This window comes from Odocoileus virginianus, chromosome 22, assembly GCF_023699985.2.
Source record: "Odocoileus virginianus isolate 20LAN1187 ecotype Illinois chromosome 22, Ovbor_1.2, whole genome shotgun sequence".
In the NCBI taxonomy this organism is placed as follows: domain Eukaryota; kingdom Metazoa; phylum Chordata; class Mammalia; order Artiodactyla; family Cervidae; genus Odocoileus; species Odocoileus virginianus.
The window spans coordinates 37,037,421-37,058,488 of NC_069695.1; the positions used below are offsets into that span (position 1 = coordinate 37,037,421).

The 21,068-nt window shown below is 42.1% G+C and overlaps 1 protein-coding gene across 5 annotated transcripts in view; it reads right to left on the reverse strand.

Moving 5' to 3' along the window:
- Nucleotides 1-21,068, reverse strand: part of TPGS2 (tubulin polyglutamylase complex subunit 2) — a 64,730-nt gene that overhangs the window by 12,841 nt on the left and 30,821 nt on the right. For 2 of the 5 annotated variants that reach the window (XM_070452869.1, XM_020869557.2), the window contains exons 3-4: nt 9,026-9,113; nt 6,931-7,059 (exon numbers count right to left, since the gene is read on the reverse strand). In XM_070452869.1, the coding sequence (XP_070308970.1) occupies nt 6,931-7,059; nt 9,026-9,113 (217 nt within the window). Of the gene's footprint in view, nt 1-6,930; nt 7,060-9,025; nt 9,114-9,220; nt 9,293-10,051; nt 10,160-10,616; nt 10,725-21,068 lie in introns of those variants that run through there. The other 3 variants (XM_020869559.2, XM_070452870.1, XM_020869558.2) reach the window with 3 other exon arrangements.

Below are 21,068 nucleotides of genomic sequence, written 5' to 3' on the forward strand. Positions count from 1 at the left end.
GGAGAGATTGGATAAGCAGAGTATATAGTGTCTGTGATCTGCACACACATCTGTGTGTGCGGGCACAGGCATTCAGTCGTAGTCGACTATCTGCAACCCCATGGACTGTAGCCCGCCAGGCTCCTCTGTCTATGGGATTTTCCAGACAAGAACACTGGAGTGGGTTGCCATTTCCTTCTCCAACCTATGTATATATAATTTTATATAAGTGCATTAGTATTTACATCTTTAACTAAAAACGTTTTTCTTTTTTAAAACCTGGCTTTCCTCATCTCATGTGGTCCTAGACACACATATAGGTACACATCTACATTTTTTCAAGATTGTTTATTATATAAACTTGTATGCCATACAGGTCACCTGAGTCTTACCCTTAACAGCGCCGTGTGGAGAGCCCTCTGCGGCTTGTAGTCCTAATGCGTTAATGGCTGTCTGGCTGAAAGCGGGTGCCCTAATTCAGCCTGCCAGTCCTCTACTAACAGGCACTCACCCGCCTTATCCTGCTGCAAACACTACAGCAATCACCTCTGTACACATCCTTTTGATCAAGTACTGTTGCGTGGACAGACACCCACACAGTAGAACGGACACTGCTAGACTGCTTTTTGAAAAGGCCTTTGTTTTTGAAAGAATTTGGAATGTCTGAAAGGGGTTTAGCATTCTAGGTTGACACTTTTTTCCTCTGAGTATTTTATCTTTTTTTTTAATCAACTGAATTTGCTTAAAGAACACTTTTATTTTTCTATGTATCTATTTTTCCCTCTGGTCTAGCAGTATGAAAATTCTCATAACTTTAAAAATTGGTATATAGTTGATTTACAATGCTGTTAGTTTCAGCTGTACAGCACAGTGAATCAGTTGTATATTACCCTCTCTTCTTTAGATTCTTTACCATATATGTCATTACGGAATACTGATTGTTTCCTGTGCTGTACAATAGGTCCTTATTAGTCATCTCTTTTATATATAGTAGTGTGTGTCAATCCAATCTCCCAATTTATCCCTGCCACTCCTCAGTATTTCATCTTGACTGAATTGTTTCCAATGAGAAATATGCCATTATCCTTATCTTTTTCCTTGGTATGGAACTATCTCTTCCCATTAACAGCTTTTAAGATCTTCTCTTCATCCCTGATTTTGAGCAATTTGATTATGTTTCTTACTATTATTTCTTCATGTTTCTTATTCCTAGCTTGTTGAGCTTCTTAGATACGGTTTAAGTCTCCATGAAATTGGTATAGTTTTGAGCCACCATTCCTTGAAATATTATTTGCCAGCCCAATTACAGGGACTCTTTGCAGGGACTCCAGTTAGACATATATTATACCATTTGCTGTCCCTCAGTTAACTGATGTTCTTTTCATTAAAAGAATTTTTTAATTTGTGTTATTTTGGATTGTCTACTGTTATGTCTTTAAGTTCTCCAGTCTTTTCTTTAGCAATGTCTAAGTTATTGTTAGTCCCATCCAGTGTATTTTTCATCTCAGACACTCGTTTCATCTATAAAAGGTAAGTTTGGATTTCTTTTTTCCTAACTGCTATGTCTGTATAAGTTTTTGAACATATTGAATATAGTGATGACTGTTTTAAAGTCTGTATCTGCTAATTCTAAATGGTGTCTCAAATCTGGATTGGTTTCAACTAATCAGTTTTTCTCTTCCTTACGGTTATTTTTTTCCTTCTTTTTTGCATGCCTGCTAATCTTTGGATGACAGAAATTGCTACTTTTGCATTGTTGAGTGCTTTATATTTTTATATTTCTACAAATATCATTAAGCTTTGTTCTGTGATAGTTAAATTACGTGAAAACAGATACTTTTGGGTTGTAGTATTTGTCAGGCAGAACCCAAGACAGTATTTAACCTAGGGCTATTTTTGCCCCCATTCCTGAGGCGGGACCCTTCAGAGTACTCTACCTGGGTAAGCTGTGAGGTGTTTCAGCCCAGCTGGTACAGGCATTAGGACTGGTCCTGTGTGAGCACCAGGTGCTGTTCCAGCTCACCACCTGGGGCGGTCTTGTCCCTGGGCCTCGGGCAGTATCTTCACATGCGGGTGCTCATCAGTTCTCTGCTGAATACTGGAGGAGGGTCCTCGGCAGTTCTCTATGCAGCTCGTTCCTCCCTGTTACTCAGTCCTGTGAGCTGTCTTCACCCAGCTGGGCTCTTAGTTCTCTCTTCTTAGTTAACAGGCACAACAGGCTCTGCTTGGTTTCGCTCTCTATGCCGTCAACGGGAAACTTTCAGATAATAAGCTGGGGGCCACCTCATTTGTTTCCCATCATTCAGAACTCATCATCCTTCCCTGCAAGATGCTATCTTGAAATCCATTGTTTTACTTTTTTTTTACATTTGTTTTTGTTTTTTGTTTCAGGTGGGAAGCTTGGTCTCTGCTATTTCATCTTGGATGAAATCAAAAGTTCAGACTGTAGGCTCCTACCAAGTTTTAGCAGCCCTAACTGATGCTATCTGGGGTTTACCCTCAGGCAAAAAGTTACAAAAATAGTAAAATCATTCAGTGTGATTCCCTTCTGCCATTTGTAGATGCCACTCCAGTTTCTGCTTATATCTGGTTACTCTCTAGTCCTTTTAAGTGTAATTATCTTAAAAATTTCCTCAGAGTTTAGAGTATTATTTGCACAAGTCCTGATCTGTTTGAAAGATAGTATGCCTTATGACCAGAATCATAAGGTCAAATCTACAATGTCCCTGTTACTAGTTCTTTGTTGAATTTTTAGTTTTATCTTCATTTGCACATTAGCACATTGTCTTATATCTTGTGCCTAATAATTTCATCCTTGGGAGTACCAGTGGATCTCCTCCTGTTACATTATTGGTGCTAGTTCTTGTTCATGGTATTGTGTTTATTCATGTGCCTGGTTCATATTCAGGAGGATTATTTTTGAAAAATTATTTATAAAAACAATGGGGTCTAGGATAATGTTTTCTTGTTTTTAGGGAAGAAGTTTACTTTTATATGAGTTTTATATTGAGATATAATTCATCTACCATACCATTTACTCATTTGAAGTGTACAATTCAATGGTTTTTAGTGTACGTACTGAGCTTTGCAACCACTGACAGTCACTTTTTCGAACATTTCTTTAGAGTGAATGTGTGTGAGTGAATGCCAGGCCCCCTAGGATATTCATACTGGAATCAAATTAGTCCAGTTTGGGGATTTAACATTTTCTGGGATGCACATGTGACTTACACCTGGACTTCAGTCCACCAGAAATAACTGACCTTAGTCGGCAAAGTAATACCTCTGCTTTTTAATAAGCTGTCTAGGTTTGTCATAGCTTTTCTTCCACAGAGCAAATGTCTTTTAATTTCTTGGCTGCAGTTACCATCTTCAGTGATTTTGGGGCCCAAGAAAATAAAGTCTCTTACTGTTTCCACTGTTTCCCCATCTATTTGCCATGAAGTGATGTGACCAGATGCCATGATCTTAAGTTTGAATGTTGAATTTTAAACCAGCTTTTTCACTCTCCTCTTTCATCTTCATCAAGAGGCGCTTTAGTTCCTCTTTGCTTTCTGCCATAAAAGTGGTGCCATCTGCGTATCTGAGGTTATTGATATTTCTCCCAGCAATCTTGATTCCAGCTTGTGCTTCATCCAGCCCAGCATTTCGTATGATGTACTCTGCATATTTAAAAGCAGAGACATTACTTTGCCAACAAAGGTCTGTCTAGTCAAGGCTATGGGTTTTCCAGTGGTCATGTATGGATGTGAGAGTTGGACAGTGAAGAAAGCTGAATGCCAAAGAATTGATGCTTTTGAACTGTGGTATTGGAGAAGACTCTTGAGAGTCCCTTGCACTGCAAGAAATGCAACCAGTCCATCCTAAAGATCAGTCCTGATCTGTTTGATGCTCAAGCTGAAACTCCAATACTTTGGCCACCTCATGCAAAGAGTTGACTCGTTGGAAACGACCCTAATGCTGGGAAGGATTGGGGGCAGGAGGAGAAGGGGATGACAGGATGAGATGGCTGGATGGCATCACCGACTCGATGGGCATGGGTTTGGGTCGACTCTGGGAGTTGGTGATAGACAGGGAGGCCTGGAGTGCTGTGATCATGGGGTCGCAAAGAGTTGGACACAACTGAGTGACTGAACTGAACTGAACTCTGCATATAAGTTAAATAAGTGGGGTGACAGTATGCAGCCTTGATGTACTCCTTTCCCAGTTTGGAACCAGTCTGTTATTCCATGTCTGATTCTAACCGTTGCTTCCTTGACCTGCATACAGGTTTCTTGGGAGGCAGGAAAGGTGGTCTGGTGGTAAGGTTATGTTCCTGAACAGTAAGATTTAATTTAGTCTTCTTTTTTAGCCTTAATTTACATATTTCTTTATTCAGGCTGTGCTGGGTTGTCACTGCTGTGCTTGGGCTTTCTCCAGCAGCAACGCACAGACTCCCAGTTGCGGTCGGTGGCTTCTATTGTTGCGGAGCACAGACTCCAGGGCGTGCAGTTCAGTAGTTGTGGCTTGCGGGTCTAGAGCATGGGTTCAGTAGTTGTGGGACACAGGCCTAGCTGCCCCATGGCCTGTGGGATCTTCCCTGTCCATGAATAAACCCGTGTCCCCTGAATTGCAAGTCAGACTCTTACCCACTGGACCACCAGGGAAGCCCAGTCTCTTTCATAGGAGGTTCACTAATGTCTTGTTTCCTTTCCTCTTTATAGAGCCACATCTAGAGATTTCCATTCCATTCCATTTGTCTTCAGGTTAGAGTATTTATGAAGTTTTACACAAACTTTAATATTCTTTTAATAATCTGAGAGCTGTATTTGGTCTATATATAGAGGACTCTTGATTTTCACTCCTTTTCTCTCAACCTGTTTATGCTTTTTCTTTCTTACTATCTTCTAGTTTGCAACTGTTACAGGTAAGAAGACTGATTCAGTCTGATTATTCTCTCTATATAAGTTGTTATTTTTGCCTAGAAGCTTGTGATTTTTTTATGCATCATGTAATGTCTAGGTTTCTGTTTTCTCCTGAATTCAACTGGAGTCCAGGAGAGCCCTTTCAATCCGCAGACTGAATAATACAAATTTTCCTTTATTATTGCTTATTTGTTATTCCTTTTGTAACTTATTCTTTTTCCCCTTTTTAAGCACCTAGAATTCCACTGGAAGGTCACCTGATTGTATTTTCTGTTTCTCTTATCCTTCCACTTTTCCTGTCATTTCTCATTTTAAAATGTATTTTATCTGTGCTTTTAGATATTCTTGCACTTGCTTTTTCAGGCTATTAACTCAGGTCTCAATATTTATACTCTTATTCAACTCATCTAGTCAGTTGTTTAATCAAGAGTTTTTGATTTTTTTCTATAGGAAATGTTTGTGCTGTCTTAAATGTCGAAGTGTTCTTATTCTTATTTTTATTTAGGTGTTCATCAGTGTCTTCTAGCAGTGTTACTTCTCTGGTTGTATATTCTAATATTTCTTCCTGATTGTCCTCTTTCTAACTGCTAAGTCTCCTGAGGAAAGTCAGCATTTTTAAATTTAATGAAACAGAGTTGTATGATAAAGCATGAACCCAGAAGGTGCCAGAAGCCCAAGTGACTTTTAGCCCCATGAATACGTAGGACAATGTGGTCTCTACCCCAGCTCAAGTCCTATGCTGAGGTCCCGCGAAATCATTTCTGTCATTTAGTCTACTGCTGCCTATCAGCCTCAAGGGCAGGGTACACCCATTCCCCTTATTTACCAGCGTCTTTGCCTTTGAGGGAGTAGAGAGCCCCAATACACACACACAAAGAAAATGTGACCTTTTTCCCACTCATGAGGATTCCATACATTTCTGAGTGTAGGTTCTTCTCAGGGCCCAAAACTTTCTAGTCTCAGCCCTCGGATTCCTCTTCTGATTATCCAGATGCTTGTCCAGTTGAAGGAGAAAGACTATCATCAGTTCTGTCAGAACTTCGATGCACTCCAAGGCATTAGTACTAGAGATGCTATAGTTACCTACTGAATATTCATTCTCCCTTTTAGAACTCCAGTTCTACTCCAATTTAATTTGAAGAGGCACTACTACACAGCTAAAAATACTTACCTCCTCAAATTCCCTTGTAGGGATGGGTAACCTTCTGACTCTATTCTGGACAATGGCTATTGGGAGGGGCTTCTGAGAAAACTACCATTTTCCTGACAAAAAAGGAAATATTCTGCCAAGAGACAGTTATTTTGCCCTTTACTCTTCTTTTTCCTGCCTGAAACACAGACTTGAAGCTTGGAGGTAGAACTGACATTCTTCAACCATGAGAATGAAAACCAAACCCGAAGGCTGGTGTGCCAGGAATCCAGAGGAGACTTTATCATCGAGTTTCTCAAGCAACTACACCAGTCTAGTTCCAGATTCTTATTATGAGAAAAATAAACTCCTCTTTAGTTTAAACATTGTAATGGGGGTCTGTTATATGCAGCCAAACACAATTCTGACTGAAGAAGTCCTCACTTTTACATAATTGATTATAGCTTTAGCAGCCATTTGAATTTAAGCCATTTCAGTCAGAAGTGGCCAAGAGCCTGAAGGGAGACAGGAAGCTGTACTTAGATTGCCACGGTCCCTGAAACGTCTCAACACTGAAATGTGGACTGAAGTTTAATCCATAACATTCATTCACTTATCAGAATTCATTAACTGTCTACTATGTGGCAGGGACTGAAGTGGGTACTGGATACAAAACAAAGACCCCAACCCTGGCATTTTCTTGATGAAAATTTCCTTTTTTGACACAGGCTGGTTTTTTTGTTTTGTTTTGTTTGTTTGTTTTTAACCTTACTCCCATGGTTCAGAGAAGCCATGAGTGGGAAGGTTTTGCCTTTAGGGGAACAAGTTACAATGCTACAATGTCTTTCTATTATTTTCAATATTATAAAATGGAAACAAGCAGGTTGATTTGTAACTCAAAGAAGTTCCCCCAGTTACCTTCTTGTATATCGTCCTCCAGGTCTGCCAGAGTTGGTGCGTTAGGAAGTGAGTACATGGAAGACTGGTTGAGTTGAGTCAGTTTTGAGATGCTGTTAATTGCCATGCTGCCCAATGGAATGGTATGTTCTATGGGAATGTTAACAAAAAGAATTAAATGGAATAATAAGCTAGTTACCATGGTCAACAAAAGGGGATCTGCTTGACTAACTTAAGACCAGTTATTATTTGATCCCAGGGCTGAGGAATTGAATGGAAGTGGAAAGTGGAAAAAAGAGAATCAATGTACTACATGCTCTGAAGCACCAGACTTTCATCTTTTATGCAAAAAAAAGAAAAAAAAAAACACCAAAAAACAGCTGGGGCCTTGAGTGAAGAGTCCCCACTGCATGTGTTAGGGTGGAGCACCAAAGGAAATTTTAAGAGGGGATTCTCAAAAAGAACTGTGAATTTTAGGGTTGGAGCCTGTTTGAAGATCAAAGGACTGAAAAATATTTTTGCTCCTGCCATCCAGAATGAAGGATTATACTTTCCAAAGTAACAGTTTTAATTATATAACTGACCACTTCCACCCTTCTTGTCATAAGCTTCCACTGTGGAAACTATCTCCCCCTTTACTTGTCATTTTTTACTCAATGGAGCACATTTTCTTGAAAGCCTTCTTGCTTAGTTCCAGTTTTCTGTGATTCATGTGCACAAAAAAGATGATCTATTTTTCTTATCTGTCATACAGAATCTTTATAATACAGGTGCTGGGCATGGGGTGGTGTACTAAGACTTCGACATATGACTGCTAAAATACTGGAATGACTGCAGCTGGTGTGTAGCCTGGAATGTCCAAGAAGAAAAGACCACTAAGGAAGGAGGTAAACATCAGAAGCTGCCTGTGCTAGGTTTTGTTAATGATTTTGGCTATCCAGTAAAAAACAGGTATGGCAATGGGGATGAGGAGAAGAAAATAGTTTGGGAGGATTAAGTTAGAAAAAGTATTAATAATGAATAGGGACTCATAAAACCTTCATGAAATGTTTCTTTTCTGAAAGGGTTAGCCTGTCTCTATGATATGGGCAAGGGAGGATCTGACAGTCACTCCAGCCTCTGGCCACTCTCTTTTGGTGACACCATGGTTCCTAGACCATCAGAGGTAATGATTCTAAGTTCACGTTAAATGCTTAGGAGTAAGTTATAAAGTGTGCCTCTGGTCAGCAGAGAGAGAAACAGGAAGGTTTGGAGAATCACCTAAAAAGTGAACTCAGGAGGTAGACGCAGTGAAGGGTCAGTTCTGTAGATCTGCTGGGCTGCAGAAACTACTCATCCTAGTGGCAGCAAGAAGAGGTGCAGGGTGATTCCCAAGGACCAAAGCAGATCTGGGGATGTGGCTGGAGTCTGGAGATTATAAAGTCCTCTTAAGGACAGGGAAGTCTGTGTCAGGAATGAGCTGTACCCCAGTGGCTAGATCAGGATTTCCCAGCCTATGAAATGTTACTAGTGCTTTCACCTAAATGTGTAGCACTGACCTTCATGCCTGCATAATGCCTGAATCTCTTACATGTACCAAGTTTTGAGTTCCCACATCCACAACAGAAGTGTTTTTCCTGGATGTATTAGATACCAGGATGATAACCTGTGAAGTGAGGTGGCGGATAACTTAGACTGAGGAGATGTGAGGGAGAGGTCAGAGCCCTGAGATCTCCAGCCTGCTAGGAATGAAGGGAGGAGCCCCTCTTATGACCACCAGAGACTGTCATTGCAGCTCACCCTGAGGAGACAGCTCCAAAGTGGACTCCTCCAAGGCTTTAATTTCAAGGTAGCTCAGGATTTTTGTGTAGAGATTAATTTTCCCCAACATCTCAGGCCAATAGGAAGCCTCTAACTTTAGCTTCTGGTTAGGTACTGGGCAGACCCTGGCACAGGGGCCGCAGACGTGGTGGGTGAGGCAATGATGGCACAGGTTACTGCTGGGAGATGATTACAGCATCTGGATACCCCCATACACTGTCCATATTCAGACTCCTGAGTTATAAAGGCCCCCAGAATTGTTCCCCTAAGCTCTCAGCCAGGGAAGTGTTCCTTCACAGCAAGAAGGCTGACTCACCATCCAGCTTCACATTCCACGTCATGTGGAAGCCGTTGGTCATCAGGTAAAAGTTCTTCAGATCCTCAGGCAGCACACAGTTATTCTTCTAGAACCACAGAGCAGCTGAGTGTTAGGTCAGGGCTGAAGGAGGGTGTAAGGCTATGCCTCAAAGCACGTGGGAACTATTTCAGATCCCTAAAACTGAGTAATTACCTCTAAAACTGGAGAATTCTGGGATGAGATGGCCACAAAGCAGGCTTCTCGACTCATCTCATGTCACTGACACACAATCCACAGCTATATACTGAACAATAATTCCCTCAGAGAGAAACCCAGAAACTATCTGAGTGACTTCTGTTTACCAAATTGAAAGTCTGTGTGCCCAACGCACAGTGAGGCCCATCAATACTAAAACATTAGAGAAAGATTACAGATTCATTAACGAGATGGGTGGCTCACGGCCTAAGAATCCCACAGTTTCTGAAAGCTTTAAAAGCAAAAGGTGAGGGCTGGGCGTAGTGAGTTGTTTCAGACTTCTTGTTCAGATCCTTGGTTCCTGAGGTCAGGTCATGATCAGGTAATGATGTCCCTGTTAATCTCTACCAGATGAATGTTCTGTCCTGACCAGGAAGGGCAAAGTTGCAAGGCACAGCTTTCACCGTCCAAGGTCCCAGTCCTGGCTAAGAGGAGGCAGATCTCAGCTGGCAGCTCCTCAGGGCCAGGTTCCCGCCCAGCTGTCATCCCTGAGGAACTAAGGCACCCAACCCAACCAGCCCTCCGTCTCCTCAGGCTGCCCAAATGGGGAGGCCAGGTGTCAGACTGTGACAGACGGTCACTGCTAGTAGACAGCAGAGACAGCATGTGGGAAGAGGGTCACTGCTGCCTCAAGGCCGGGGCCAGGGCTAGTAGAGGGCCTTACCGAGGGCTCTGGAGCCCTGCAGGACGTAGCCCCTAGTCTGTTTCCTGGGCCCTTCAGCTCACCCGCTGGCCCAAGGCTGGGTGAGCTGGAGGGCCTCCGGAAGGCGGCCTGAATCTGCCTCTTACCTCACTCTTCATCTCATGACCACCACGCTACTGATCACTGACTGAATTACTTCCCCAGTGGTCCCTCACTGACAGTTACCAGTGGGCAGGGCCTACTGTGGTGCTGACCAATAGCTGAGCAGGACAACTAACGGTCTCTCACTGACGGTTGGCTGTGGGCGGGACCCACAGAAGCACTGAGCAACGGCTGAGCAAGGCCTGCTGCCCAGTAACAGGGTGCAGAGCAATGAGGCCCAGCATGGCCACCTGCCAAGGGCTGTGCTCATCCTGCTCTGTTACATACCCATTGGGTGAATAAGAAGAAACTTATACTGAAATGGGTATGCGAGGCTGATCACAATGTCACCATAAAATCCACTCTTGGAAGGGTAACACACAACCAGGAGAGGAACTCACAACTCCCAGATTCTCCCTGAGCAAAGGGTTTGGACCCTGCATGTGACACCTCAATTTTTAAGACTTCTATGTGAGAGATGGGCCTCCATAAATCCAGGTGGGCTTGGATCCAAGAGACAAGGCCACAGTGAGCTAAGAAAGAGTGTTCAGTGGGCTCCTATGGACTTACTGTGACAGCAGGATGAGCACAGCCCTTAGCAGGCAGCCGTTGCTGTCTCATTACTCCACACTGCAGCTAGGCAGCAGGTCTTGCTCAGCCATTGGTCAGACCTCATTGGTGCCTCAGTAGACGCCCCCCAGCCCAAGCAACCAACTGTCAATGAGTGACCGTTAGGGAAGTGACTCCAGTCAGCTTTCTCACCTTTTGCTTTTAAAGGGACTTGCTGCAAGTTTTTAGTAACTTTGGGGTCTTAAGGCATGAGCCATCCATCTCCTTGTATGAATCTGTAATAAACCGTTCTCTGTTCCAAACTTGAATATTTTAGTATGGATGGGCCTCACTCTGCATCGGGCACACACACTTGTGATTCAGTAACATTACTATGGATATACCCCCAGGGTCCAGTACAGAGACAGTAGAACTAAAATGCCCAGTCTTTTCCTTAAAGAAGCCTATTTGCTTATCTTAAAAGCTTTGGCCTGAGGGGCAGGCTTCTAATTTTAGCACACAATAAGCTGCCAACTGTAATCCTCTCCAGAGACCAGAGAGGCCAGTGGGCACCATACCATCTTCATGCTCTCCTTCTGCCTCATGGATATCTTCTGGAAAGGAGCTTATACACACGCCTGGCACCCCAGGGGCTGCCCAGGGGACACACTTGATGGCCTGGCTCTGCTGGCCAACACAGCTTATGTTCCCAGGTCCCAAAGTGCTCTAATAAACCAGCTACCCCACCAGGGCACGGGGCAGAGGCAGCAGATTGAAATACCCAGTATTTCTGTGAAAAGAGGCCTGTTTGGAGATCTTAACTGTAGTCTGAGAATCAAGTTTATAATTTAACATCTATGGGCCAACTAAAACCCTCTCCAGAGACTGCAAAGGCCAGTGGGGGCCACCTTTGCACTCTCCCTCTGTCCTGCCCCAGGTCACCAGTGTTTCTAGGAAGGAGGCTGTGCAAACCTCTGGTGCTCCAGCTTTTGTGGCTGCTGCTCAGAGGACATGTCCCTTGATAACTGGCTGTGGTGAGCAGCAAGGCTTGTGTTCATGGTGCAACAGGATGGTAGCAAACAAAGGAAAAACAGTTCTTAACGTGCTGTCCACCTAGGGCTCAGTGCAGAGGCAGCAGACAGAATGCCCTCTCTCAGTTCTCCCTGAAAGAGGGCGTACGTGCATATTTTAAGTTACTGTTTGAGTGCCCAGTTTCCAATGAGCCTGCATCAAGGTGCTGAAATTCTCTTCTTTGGGACACTGACAGGTCATATTATACCCTCAACTACTGGGAGCCACTAAGAGCAAAGTAGGCTGAACATTCACAAAGGTCTGATAGACAACCAAGAACCAGGGCAGGATTAAAAAGTTTCATCTCTTACATAAGGTCACTCCACTTCTTCATGACTGGCTGTTGTAGCTAATGCATTGAAATCAACAGAGTGTCAAGAAAGATGAAGAAACAGAAAAATGTGTTTCCAGTGAAAGAATTAGATAAAACCCCAAGAAAAGACCTAATGAAATTAAGATAAGTAATTTAAAGATGCTCACAGACATCAGGGGGACAATACATGAAGAAAGTGAGAATTTCAACAAAAAGAAAATACTAAGCAGAAATCACAGAGGTGAAGAATATAACAACTGAGCTGAAAAATTCAATAAAGGCATTCAACAGCAGACTAGATGAAGTGAAATAAAGGATCAGTGAACTAGAAGACGGGGTACTAGAATTCATCTAATCAGATCAGCTTTAAACAAAAAACAAAGAGAAAGAGTGAATAGAGTTTAAGAGATTATGGAACAACATAAAGCCAATCAATACTATACACCTTTACAGGGATATCAGAAGAAGAGAGAATGGGGCAGAAAGCTTATTTTAAGAAATAGTGGCTGAAAATTTCCCTAAAGTGGGAAACAGATCCAGGAATCCCAGAGAGTTCCAAAACAGAAGACTCCAAAGAGACATTATAACTAAGTTGTCAAAACTTAATGGAGAACATCTTAAAAGCAGCAAGAGAAAAACAACTTGTTATATACAAGGGAGCCCCCATAAAGCTGTCAGGAGATTTCTAGGCAGAAACTTAGGCAGGCCACAAGATTGTGGCACAATATTTTCAATGTGCTTGAAGAGAAAAGAAAACGTGCCAACCAGGAATATTCTACCTGGAAAAGCTGTCTTTCAGAATTTAAGGAGAAATAAAGTTTTCCATACAAGCAAAAGCTGAGGGAGTTCATCACCACTGGACCTGCTTTACAGTGAATACCACCAGCTTTACAAATGAACATTTGAATGCAGAGTTCCAAAGAACAGCAAGGAGAGATAAGAAAGCCTTCCTCACTGATCAGTGCAAACAAATAGAGGAAAATAATAGAATGGGAACTAAGATCATGGCATCTGGTCCCATCACCTCATGGGAAATAGATGGGGAGACAATGGAAACAGTGTCAGACTTTATTTTTTGGGGCTCCAAAATCACTGCACATGGTGATTGCAGCCATGAAATTAAAAGACGCTTACTCCTTGGAAGGACAATTATGACCAACCTAGATAGCATATGAAAAAGCAGAGACATTACTTTGCCAACAAAGGTCGGTCTAGGCAAGGCTATGGTTTTTCCAGTGGTCATGTATGGATGTGAGAGTTGGACTGTGAAGAAAGCTGAGTGCCGAAAAATTGATGCTTTTGAACTGTGGTGTTGGAGAAGACTCTTGAGAGTCCCTTGGACTGCAAGGAGATCCAACCAGTCCATCCTGAAAGAGATAAGTCCTGGGTATTCACTGGAAGGACTGATGCTGAAGCTGAAACACCAATACTTTGGCCACCTCATGCGAAGAGTTGACCCACTGGAAAAGACCCTGATGCTGGGAGGGATTGGAGGCAGGAGGAGAAGGGGACGACAGAGGATGAGATGGCTGGATGGCATCACCGACTCAATGGGCATGAGTTTGAGTAAACTCCGGTAGTTGGTGATGGACAGGGAGGCCTGGCATGCTGCGATTCAAGGGGTCGCAAAGAGTTGGACACGACTGAGCGACTGAACTGAATAGAAAGGGAAAGACTAAAGATCTCTTCAAGATGATAAGAGATACCAAGGGAACATTTCATGCAAAGATGGGCTCAATAAAGGACAGAAATGGTATGGACCTAACAGAAGCAGGAGATATTAAGAAGAGGTGGCAAAAATACACAGAAGAACTGTACAAAGAAGATCTTCATGACCCAGATAATCATGATGGTGTTATCACTCACCTAGAGCCAGACACCCTGGAATATGAAGCCAAGTGGGCCTTAGAAAGCATCGCTATGAACAAAGCTAGTAGAGGTGATGGAATTCCAGTTGAACTATTTCAAATCCTAAAAGATGATGCCATGAAAGTGCTGGCACTCAATATGCCAGCAAATTTGGAAAAGTCAGCAGTGGCCACAGGACTAGAAAAGGTCAGTTTTCATTCCAATCCCAAAGAAAGGCTATGCCAAAGAATGCTCAAACAACCACACAATTGCACTCATCTCACACGCTAGTAAAGTAATGCTCAAAATTCTCCAAGCCAAGCTTCAGCAATACGTGAACCATGAACTTCCAGAACTTTAGAAAAGGCAGAGGAACCAGAGATCAAATTGCCAATGTCCGCTGGATCATCGAAAAAGCAAGAGAGTTCCAGAAAAACATCTATTTCTGCTTTATTGACTATGCCAAAGCCTTTGACAGTGTGGATCACAATAAACTGTGGAAGATTCTGCAAGAAGTGGGAATACCAGATCAGCTGACCTGCCTCTTGAGAAATCTGTATGCAGGTCAGGAAGCAACAGTTAGAACTGGACATGGAACAACAGACTGGTTCCAAATTGGAAAGGAGTATGTCAAGGCTGTATATTGTCACCCTGCTTATTTAACTTATATGCAGAGTACATCATGAGAAACGCTGGGCTGGAAGAAGCACAAGCTGGAATCAAGATTGCCAGTAGAAATATCAATAACCTCAGATATGGAGATGACACCACTCTTATGGCAGAAAGTGAAGAAGAACTAAAGAGCATCTTGATGAAATTGAAAGAGGAGAGTGAAAAAGTTGGCTTATAACTCAACATTCAGAAAACTAAGATCATGGCATCTGGTTCCATCACTTCATGGCAAATAGATGGGGAAAGAGTGGAAAAGTGGCTGACTTTATTTTGGGGGGCTCCAAAATCACTGTTGATATTGATGGCAGCCATGAAATTAAAAGATGCTTACTCCTTGGAAGAAAAGTTATGACCAACCTAGACAGCATATTAAAAAGCAGAGACATGACTTTGCCAACAAAGGTCAGACTAGGCAAGGCTATAGTTTTTCCAAGAGTCATGTATGGATGTGAGAGTTGGACTATAACGAAAGCTGAGGGCCAAAGAATTGATGCTTTTGAACTGTGGTGTTGGAGAAGACTCTTGAGAGTCCCTTGGGCTGCAAGGAGGTCCAACCAGTCCATCCTAGAGGATATCAGTCCTGAGTATTCATTGGAAGGACTGATGTTGAAGCTGAAACTGCAATACTTTGGCCACCTAATGCAAAGAGTTGACTCATTTGAAAAGGCCCTGATACTTGGAAAGATTGAGGGCAGGAGGAGAAGGGGACGACATAGGATGAGATGGTTGGATGGCATCACCGACTCGATGGACATGAGTTTTGATAAACTCCGGGAGTTGGTGATGGACAGGGAGGCCTGGTGTGCTGTGATTCAAGGGGTCATGAAGAGTTAGACACTACTGAGTGACTGAACTGAACTTAACTGAACAACAAATATTAAAGGGTCTTCTTTCAAGTGAAACAAAGGGTGATAATTATTGGTAACAGGAAAAAATATGACAATATAAATCTCACAGGCAAAAGTTAAAGTATAGTTAAATTCAGAATAATGTTGTCATGGCAGTGGGTTAATCACTGAGAGACAAAGCATGAAGATTCAAAGACAAAGCAGAAAATAACCACAGTAAAGGTACTAAAGGTGGTGCTTGTGGGAAAGAATCCCCCTGCCAATGCAGGAGACATAAGAGATGTGGGTTCAATCCCTGGCTTGGGAAGATCCTCTAGAGGAGGAAATGGCAACCCACTCCAATATTTTTGCCTGTAGAATCCCCATGAACAGAGGAGCCTGGTGGGCTACAGTCCACAGGGTCAAAAAGAGTTGGACATGACTGAAGTGACTGAGCACGCACACATAGGACACTTAGAAGTATGAAAACACACTATAGTTTAGTGGTAAAAGTAACTATAACTAGAATAATTTGTTAACAGATCCACAAGATGAAAAAATGTAAATTGTGACATCTTTTTAAATGTGTGGTGGGGAAAGTAAAACTGTAAAGCTTTAAAATGCATTCAAACAAGTGGTGATCAGTTTAGATTGCTACATTTAAATATAAGCCTCATGATGACCACAAAGCAAAAACCTATAGCAGACACAAAAAAGATAAAGAGAAAGGAGTCTAAGCACTCCATTACAGAAAATCATCAAATCACAAGGGAAGAAAGCAAGAGAAGGAACAAAATACAAAAGAATTATAAAATAGCTAGAAAACAATGAACAAAATATCAGTAAGGCAGTATCTATCAACAATTATTTCAAATGCAAATGAAATAAATTCTACAATCAAAAAACAAAGAGTGACTGAATGAATAAGAAAGGAGGCCAAATTATGGAACTATGTTTTCTACAAGAGATTCACTTCGGATGTAATAACACATAAACTAAAAGTGAAGGGATGGATGTAAATGAAAATCAAAGAAAGCTGGGATAGTTATACAAGACAAGAGTCCTACAAGAGACAAAGAAGGGCAGTATAAAGGGGTCAATCCAACAACAGGATATAACATTTATAAATATTTATGCCTCCAAGACAGATAAAGCAAATATTAAAAGACCTAAAGGGGAAACAGCAACACAATGGAACAATGGATATAAAGACATGTTAGACTAGACGGACATAACATTTACAGAATATTCTATTGAAAATCGGCAGAATCTAGATTCTCTCAAGTGTACATGGAATAGTTATAACAGATCACAGGTTAGACCACAAAACTATTAACAAAATTAAGACTGACATCATATTGAGTATCTTTTCTGTTCCCAGTGGTATGAAACTAGACTCAATTATAGGAAGGAAACAGGAAAATTCACAAAAATGTAGAATTTAAAAAACATGCCACTGAATAACCAATGGTCAAGGAAGAAATCAAAAGGGAAATTTTTAAAAAACATCCTGAGACAAATAAAAATGGAAATGCAATACACTAAAGCTTACAGGATGCTGCAAAAGCAGTCCTAGAAGGGAATTCATAGCAGCAAGTGCCTGTATCAGGAAATAGGAAAGTTCTCAAGCGAACAGTGCAACTTTACACTTCAAGGAACCAGAGAAAAAGGGATAAACTGAGACCAAAACTAGTACAAGTCACTAGTATTGAGTGACTGTCACTTTCTCTTTTACTTTCACTGGTAGCCTAGTGGTTAAAAATCCACCTTTCAATGCTGGGGATGCGGGTTCAATCCTTGGTTGGGGAACTAAGATCTCACATATGAAATCTCAGTCACTCAGTGGTGTCCAACTCTCTGTGACCCCATTGTGTGTAGTCTACCAAGCTCCTCTGTCCATGGAATCCTCCAGGCAAGAATACTGGAGTGAGTAGCTATTCCTTTCTCCAGGGGATCTTCCTAATCCAGGGATCAAACCTGGGTCTCCTGCATTGACAGGCAGATTCTTTACTATCTGAGCCACCAGGGAAGCCCAGGATCCCACAGGCCATGGGGCAGCAGCCTGTGCACTGCGACTGCAGAGTCCATGGGCCTCAACTAGAGAGCCCATGAGCGGCAGCTACAGAGCCCATGGGCCGCACTGAAAGATCCCACGTACCTCAACTAAGACCTGATGCAGCCAAAATACAAACACACACTAAAAACAGCATATGATCATCTCAACAGAGGTCAAAAAAGCATTTCACAAAATTAAACTCCATTCATGATTTAAAAAAAAAACCAAAAAGCCTCTCAACATGTAGGTAGAGAGGAAACATAAGTTAGCCTACAGGAAACATCATATTGATGGGTTAAAAGCTAAAAGCTGTTCCACTAAGATCAGGAAGACAAGGATGGCCATTCCTGCTAAGTTTATTCAACACAATATTGCAAATCCTAAGCAGAGAAATTAGGCAATAAAAAGAAACAAAAGGCATCCAAATCAGAAAAGAAGTAACATTATCACTACTAGCAGATGACATGGTATTACATAGAGAAAATCCTAAAGACTCCCCCAAAAAACTTTTAGAACAAATGAATTAAGTAAAGCTGCAGGGTACCAAATCAATATAAAAATTTTGTTGCTTTTCTACCAAGAATAACCACCTATCAGAAAGAGAAATTAAGAAAACAATCTAAAAAAAGAAAAAGAAAACAATCTTATTTGCATCAAAAAGAATGAAATAGTTAGGGATAAGTTTCACCAAGGAGCTGAAAGACCTGCACACTTAAAACCTACAGGAACCTGGTGTCACAGAGACGCTACAGTTCTGATGATGCTATAACAAAGCAATCACTTCTGTAAATTTCAGAACCATGCTCATAACTTATTTCCTGAAACAAATTGTTGGATCAGTGAGAACTGATTAAAGTAAAAAGTATATACGTCTAGAGATTTAATGCAATGAATTTAATAGTTCTGAAAGTTCTTAAAAAGAAGCACAATAGAATATAAACAAATATTTCATATGAATAGCAAATCATCCAAAAAAGCTGTGATTCCTTTCAGGAGGTACTAGGAGCACCCATTAAATTCTAAGTAACTCACACTTCTGCATGCATCTGGCCAGTCTTTTCTGGCCAATCAAACTACTGAACACAGAAGGATGAGTTCTCTAATTACTTTTCTTTCTTCTTGTCATGTTTATACAGGCAGAGGGGTAATTTCCAAACTTTCTGCTTACTGGACCCTTTTGAGATGTGATACTGAACACTGCTTGTATCAGGTTTGTTTAGGTCACACTGTCAGTCAATTCCAGGTACCCAATGTGTGAAGAAGTTGAGTGTAACAGGACGATCTGAATTTATTTCCCAAATCTGCAACAAGCTGAGTGACCCTGACTGTCAAACTTTGTGAATCCAGGTTTAAATATAATCTCTAAAACTGAGTCTATAAAAGACTGGAGGTGGAAAAAAAAAAAAAAAAAGACTAGAGGTGGGAGAAGTTAGGAATCTGGCAGGAAGAGAGAAGACTAGGTAATTAGGGTAATTACTATGGTTTCAGGGTATAGTATCTTGAAGATATGTTAGCAGCAAGCTTCAAGCTTGCAGGTAATTTTAAGCAAGGTTTTTAAATTATTAAGAAAAAAAAATTATTAAGAACACAATAACTTTCCTGGTGGCTCAGTGGTAAAGAATATGCCTGTCAACGCAGGAGACGTGGGTTCAATCCCTGGGTCAGGAAGATCCCCTGGAGAAGGAAATGGCAACCCAGTACAGTATCCTTGCCTGGAGAATCCCATGGACACAGGAGCATGGTGGGCTATAGTCCATGGGGTCACAAAAGAGTCAGACACAACTTAGTGACTAAACAACAATATAAGAGCTGTCATTTTAAAGAAACAGGATTTTCATTTTCTTGATCTAGTCATTTTTTTTTTTTCTCTCTCTTCACCATCAAGTTCTCAATTTCAGAGATGGGTAACATAAAGAATTCTCTGACTCCTTGCACTAAACATTTTTTTCCTGCTTAGTAAGTTATTTCAAGTTTACGGCTTTCTCCTAATGCCTCCAGTATTGCACAGTCTGTGCTTTCTGAGAGAAAAGTGTGCATGCAAAATACCTTTCTCCTGACCCATGGCACCCTAGTACAGGAAGTCGATAGTTATCAGTATTCTGACAAAGTTCTTGATCCTTCTGTCTTCCCCAAAGGTCAGCATCAATATGAGATGCTGGTCACTAGTGCCATCTAATGGTGGACACAAGGAACCTACTTCTCAACCCAGATTCCGTAAGATCCCCGCCGAGAAGGTCTGGGGGCACTGTTCACCTTTAACTTCTGCTGGAGAACTTCAATAGTAGTGACTATAACACACAGTATTTATTTCACTCAAAAAAGAAATTTTGGTATTATTTTATACTAGTACTTTAAAAACTTACTCAAAATTCATAAAAATAGAAAACAGTGAAATAAAGTGTTTAAAACATCTCAAATACTCACATAAATAAGCAAAATGTCAAGTAGACCAAATTCAGAGAAACAGTGAACATGCTCTCGTTTTCACAGAAATCACTGTGGCCTCAGCTGGGCCGCCTCCTTGCTGTGGACCTTACCCCTGGGGGCCCAAGTGGCGGCTCCTGCAGTACTTCCAGCCTTTCCTTCCGAGCGCGGCTTCCAGGGCGGAAGCCACCTTTATTTTTACTTAAAACATTAAAAAAAATTTTGTTAATAAATTTATTAATTACATCATTCTTTATTGTAAGAGCGCTTTGTCATGAGCAGTGTGATATAGAAGACTGACCTAATTATCATTACTTTCTTTATGCTTGGCTGAGTAACTGAAGTCTCCAGTTGCTTCAGTGAGGGCAGATGAAGGAGAAAAACACGGAAGAGCCTGCAGATGTCAACCGATTCCACATGGCGGAGGCTGGCTGTGGGAGGCAACAGGTGTTCTGTGGACACGGGGCTGAGCTGCAGGGGCATCACGTGTGGGTGGCTCCTATGCCCTGGCCGGCAGCTCAGAGATACTGCCGTTTTCATTTCTCTCCTGCACAATGTGGGAAGAGACTGCTCTTCTGCAGGGAGAGATCTACTCACTTCAGAAGGGTTCTCTTGCCAGATTTAGGGTCAGTCTCTATTTTTAGGGGATGAAAAAGAAGGGGAAGGAGGAAGACTGGCAGAAAGCAAATGGCAGTTGAAGTGTAAGGATGAGAGAGGATCCGAGAGAAAGTCAGGAAGGGAGAATAACTCTGCTGACCAGTGTGTGAAGTAAGAGAGGCATCCCCCCGGGACTGCAGTCTCCCTTTATCCCAGTGATGACTCGGTTACATAATTCCCAGCTTCTGATTTTTTTCCTGCCTCCTGAGGAGGCTATTTACAATAATTTCTTTAAGCTCTGCTAGAAAGTCCACCACAAGCTGTGTTACTGCTTTATCACCTGGACGGACTGAGCCACTGTGATGTTTTGGGAGTCATCAGCTTGATTCCTGGAGCCTTCCTGAGCCCGTCTATGGCCTCCTGCTCACTTGCTGTACTTGTGAGAATCCTGTGCCCCATCGTTCCCTGTCTTCCAGAGGCCACTTCACTAGGGGGTGGGGGTGGCCGGGGAGGGAGGATCAGTTCAGCAAAGAGCCACAGCCAGAACATGGAAATCATTGTTTCCGTAGGTGCTTATCCACAGTGGGCAGGCTCCTGTGAGCCCATGTGCAACAGAAGCAGAGGAAGGGCTGCCCAGAACGGCCACTGAGGAGGAGCACTGAGAC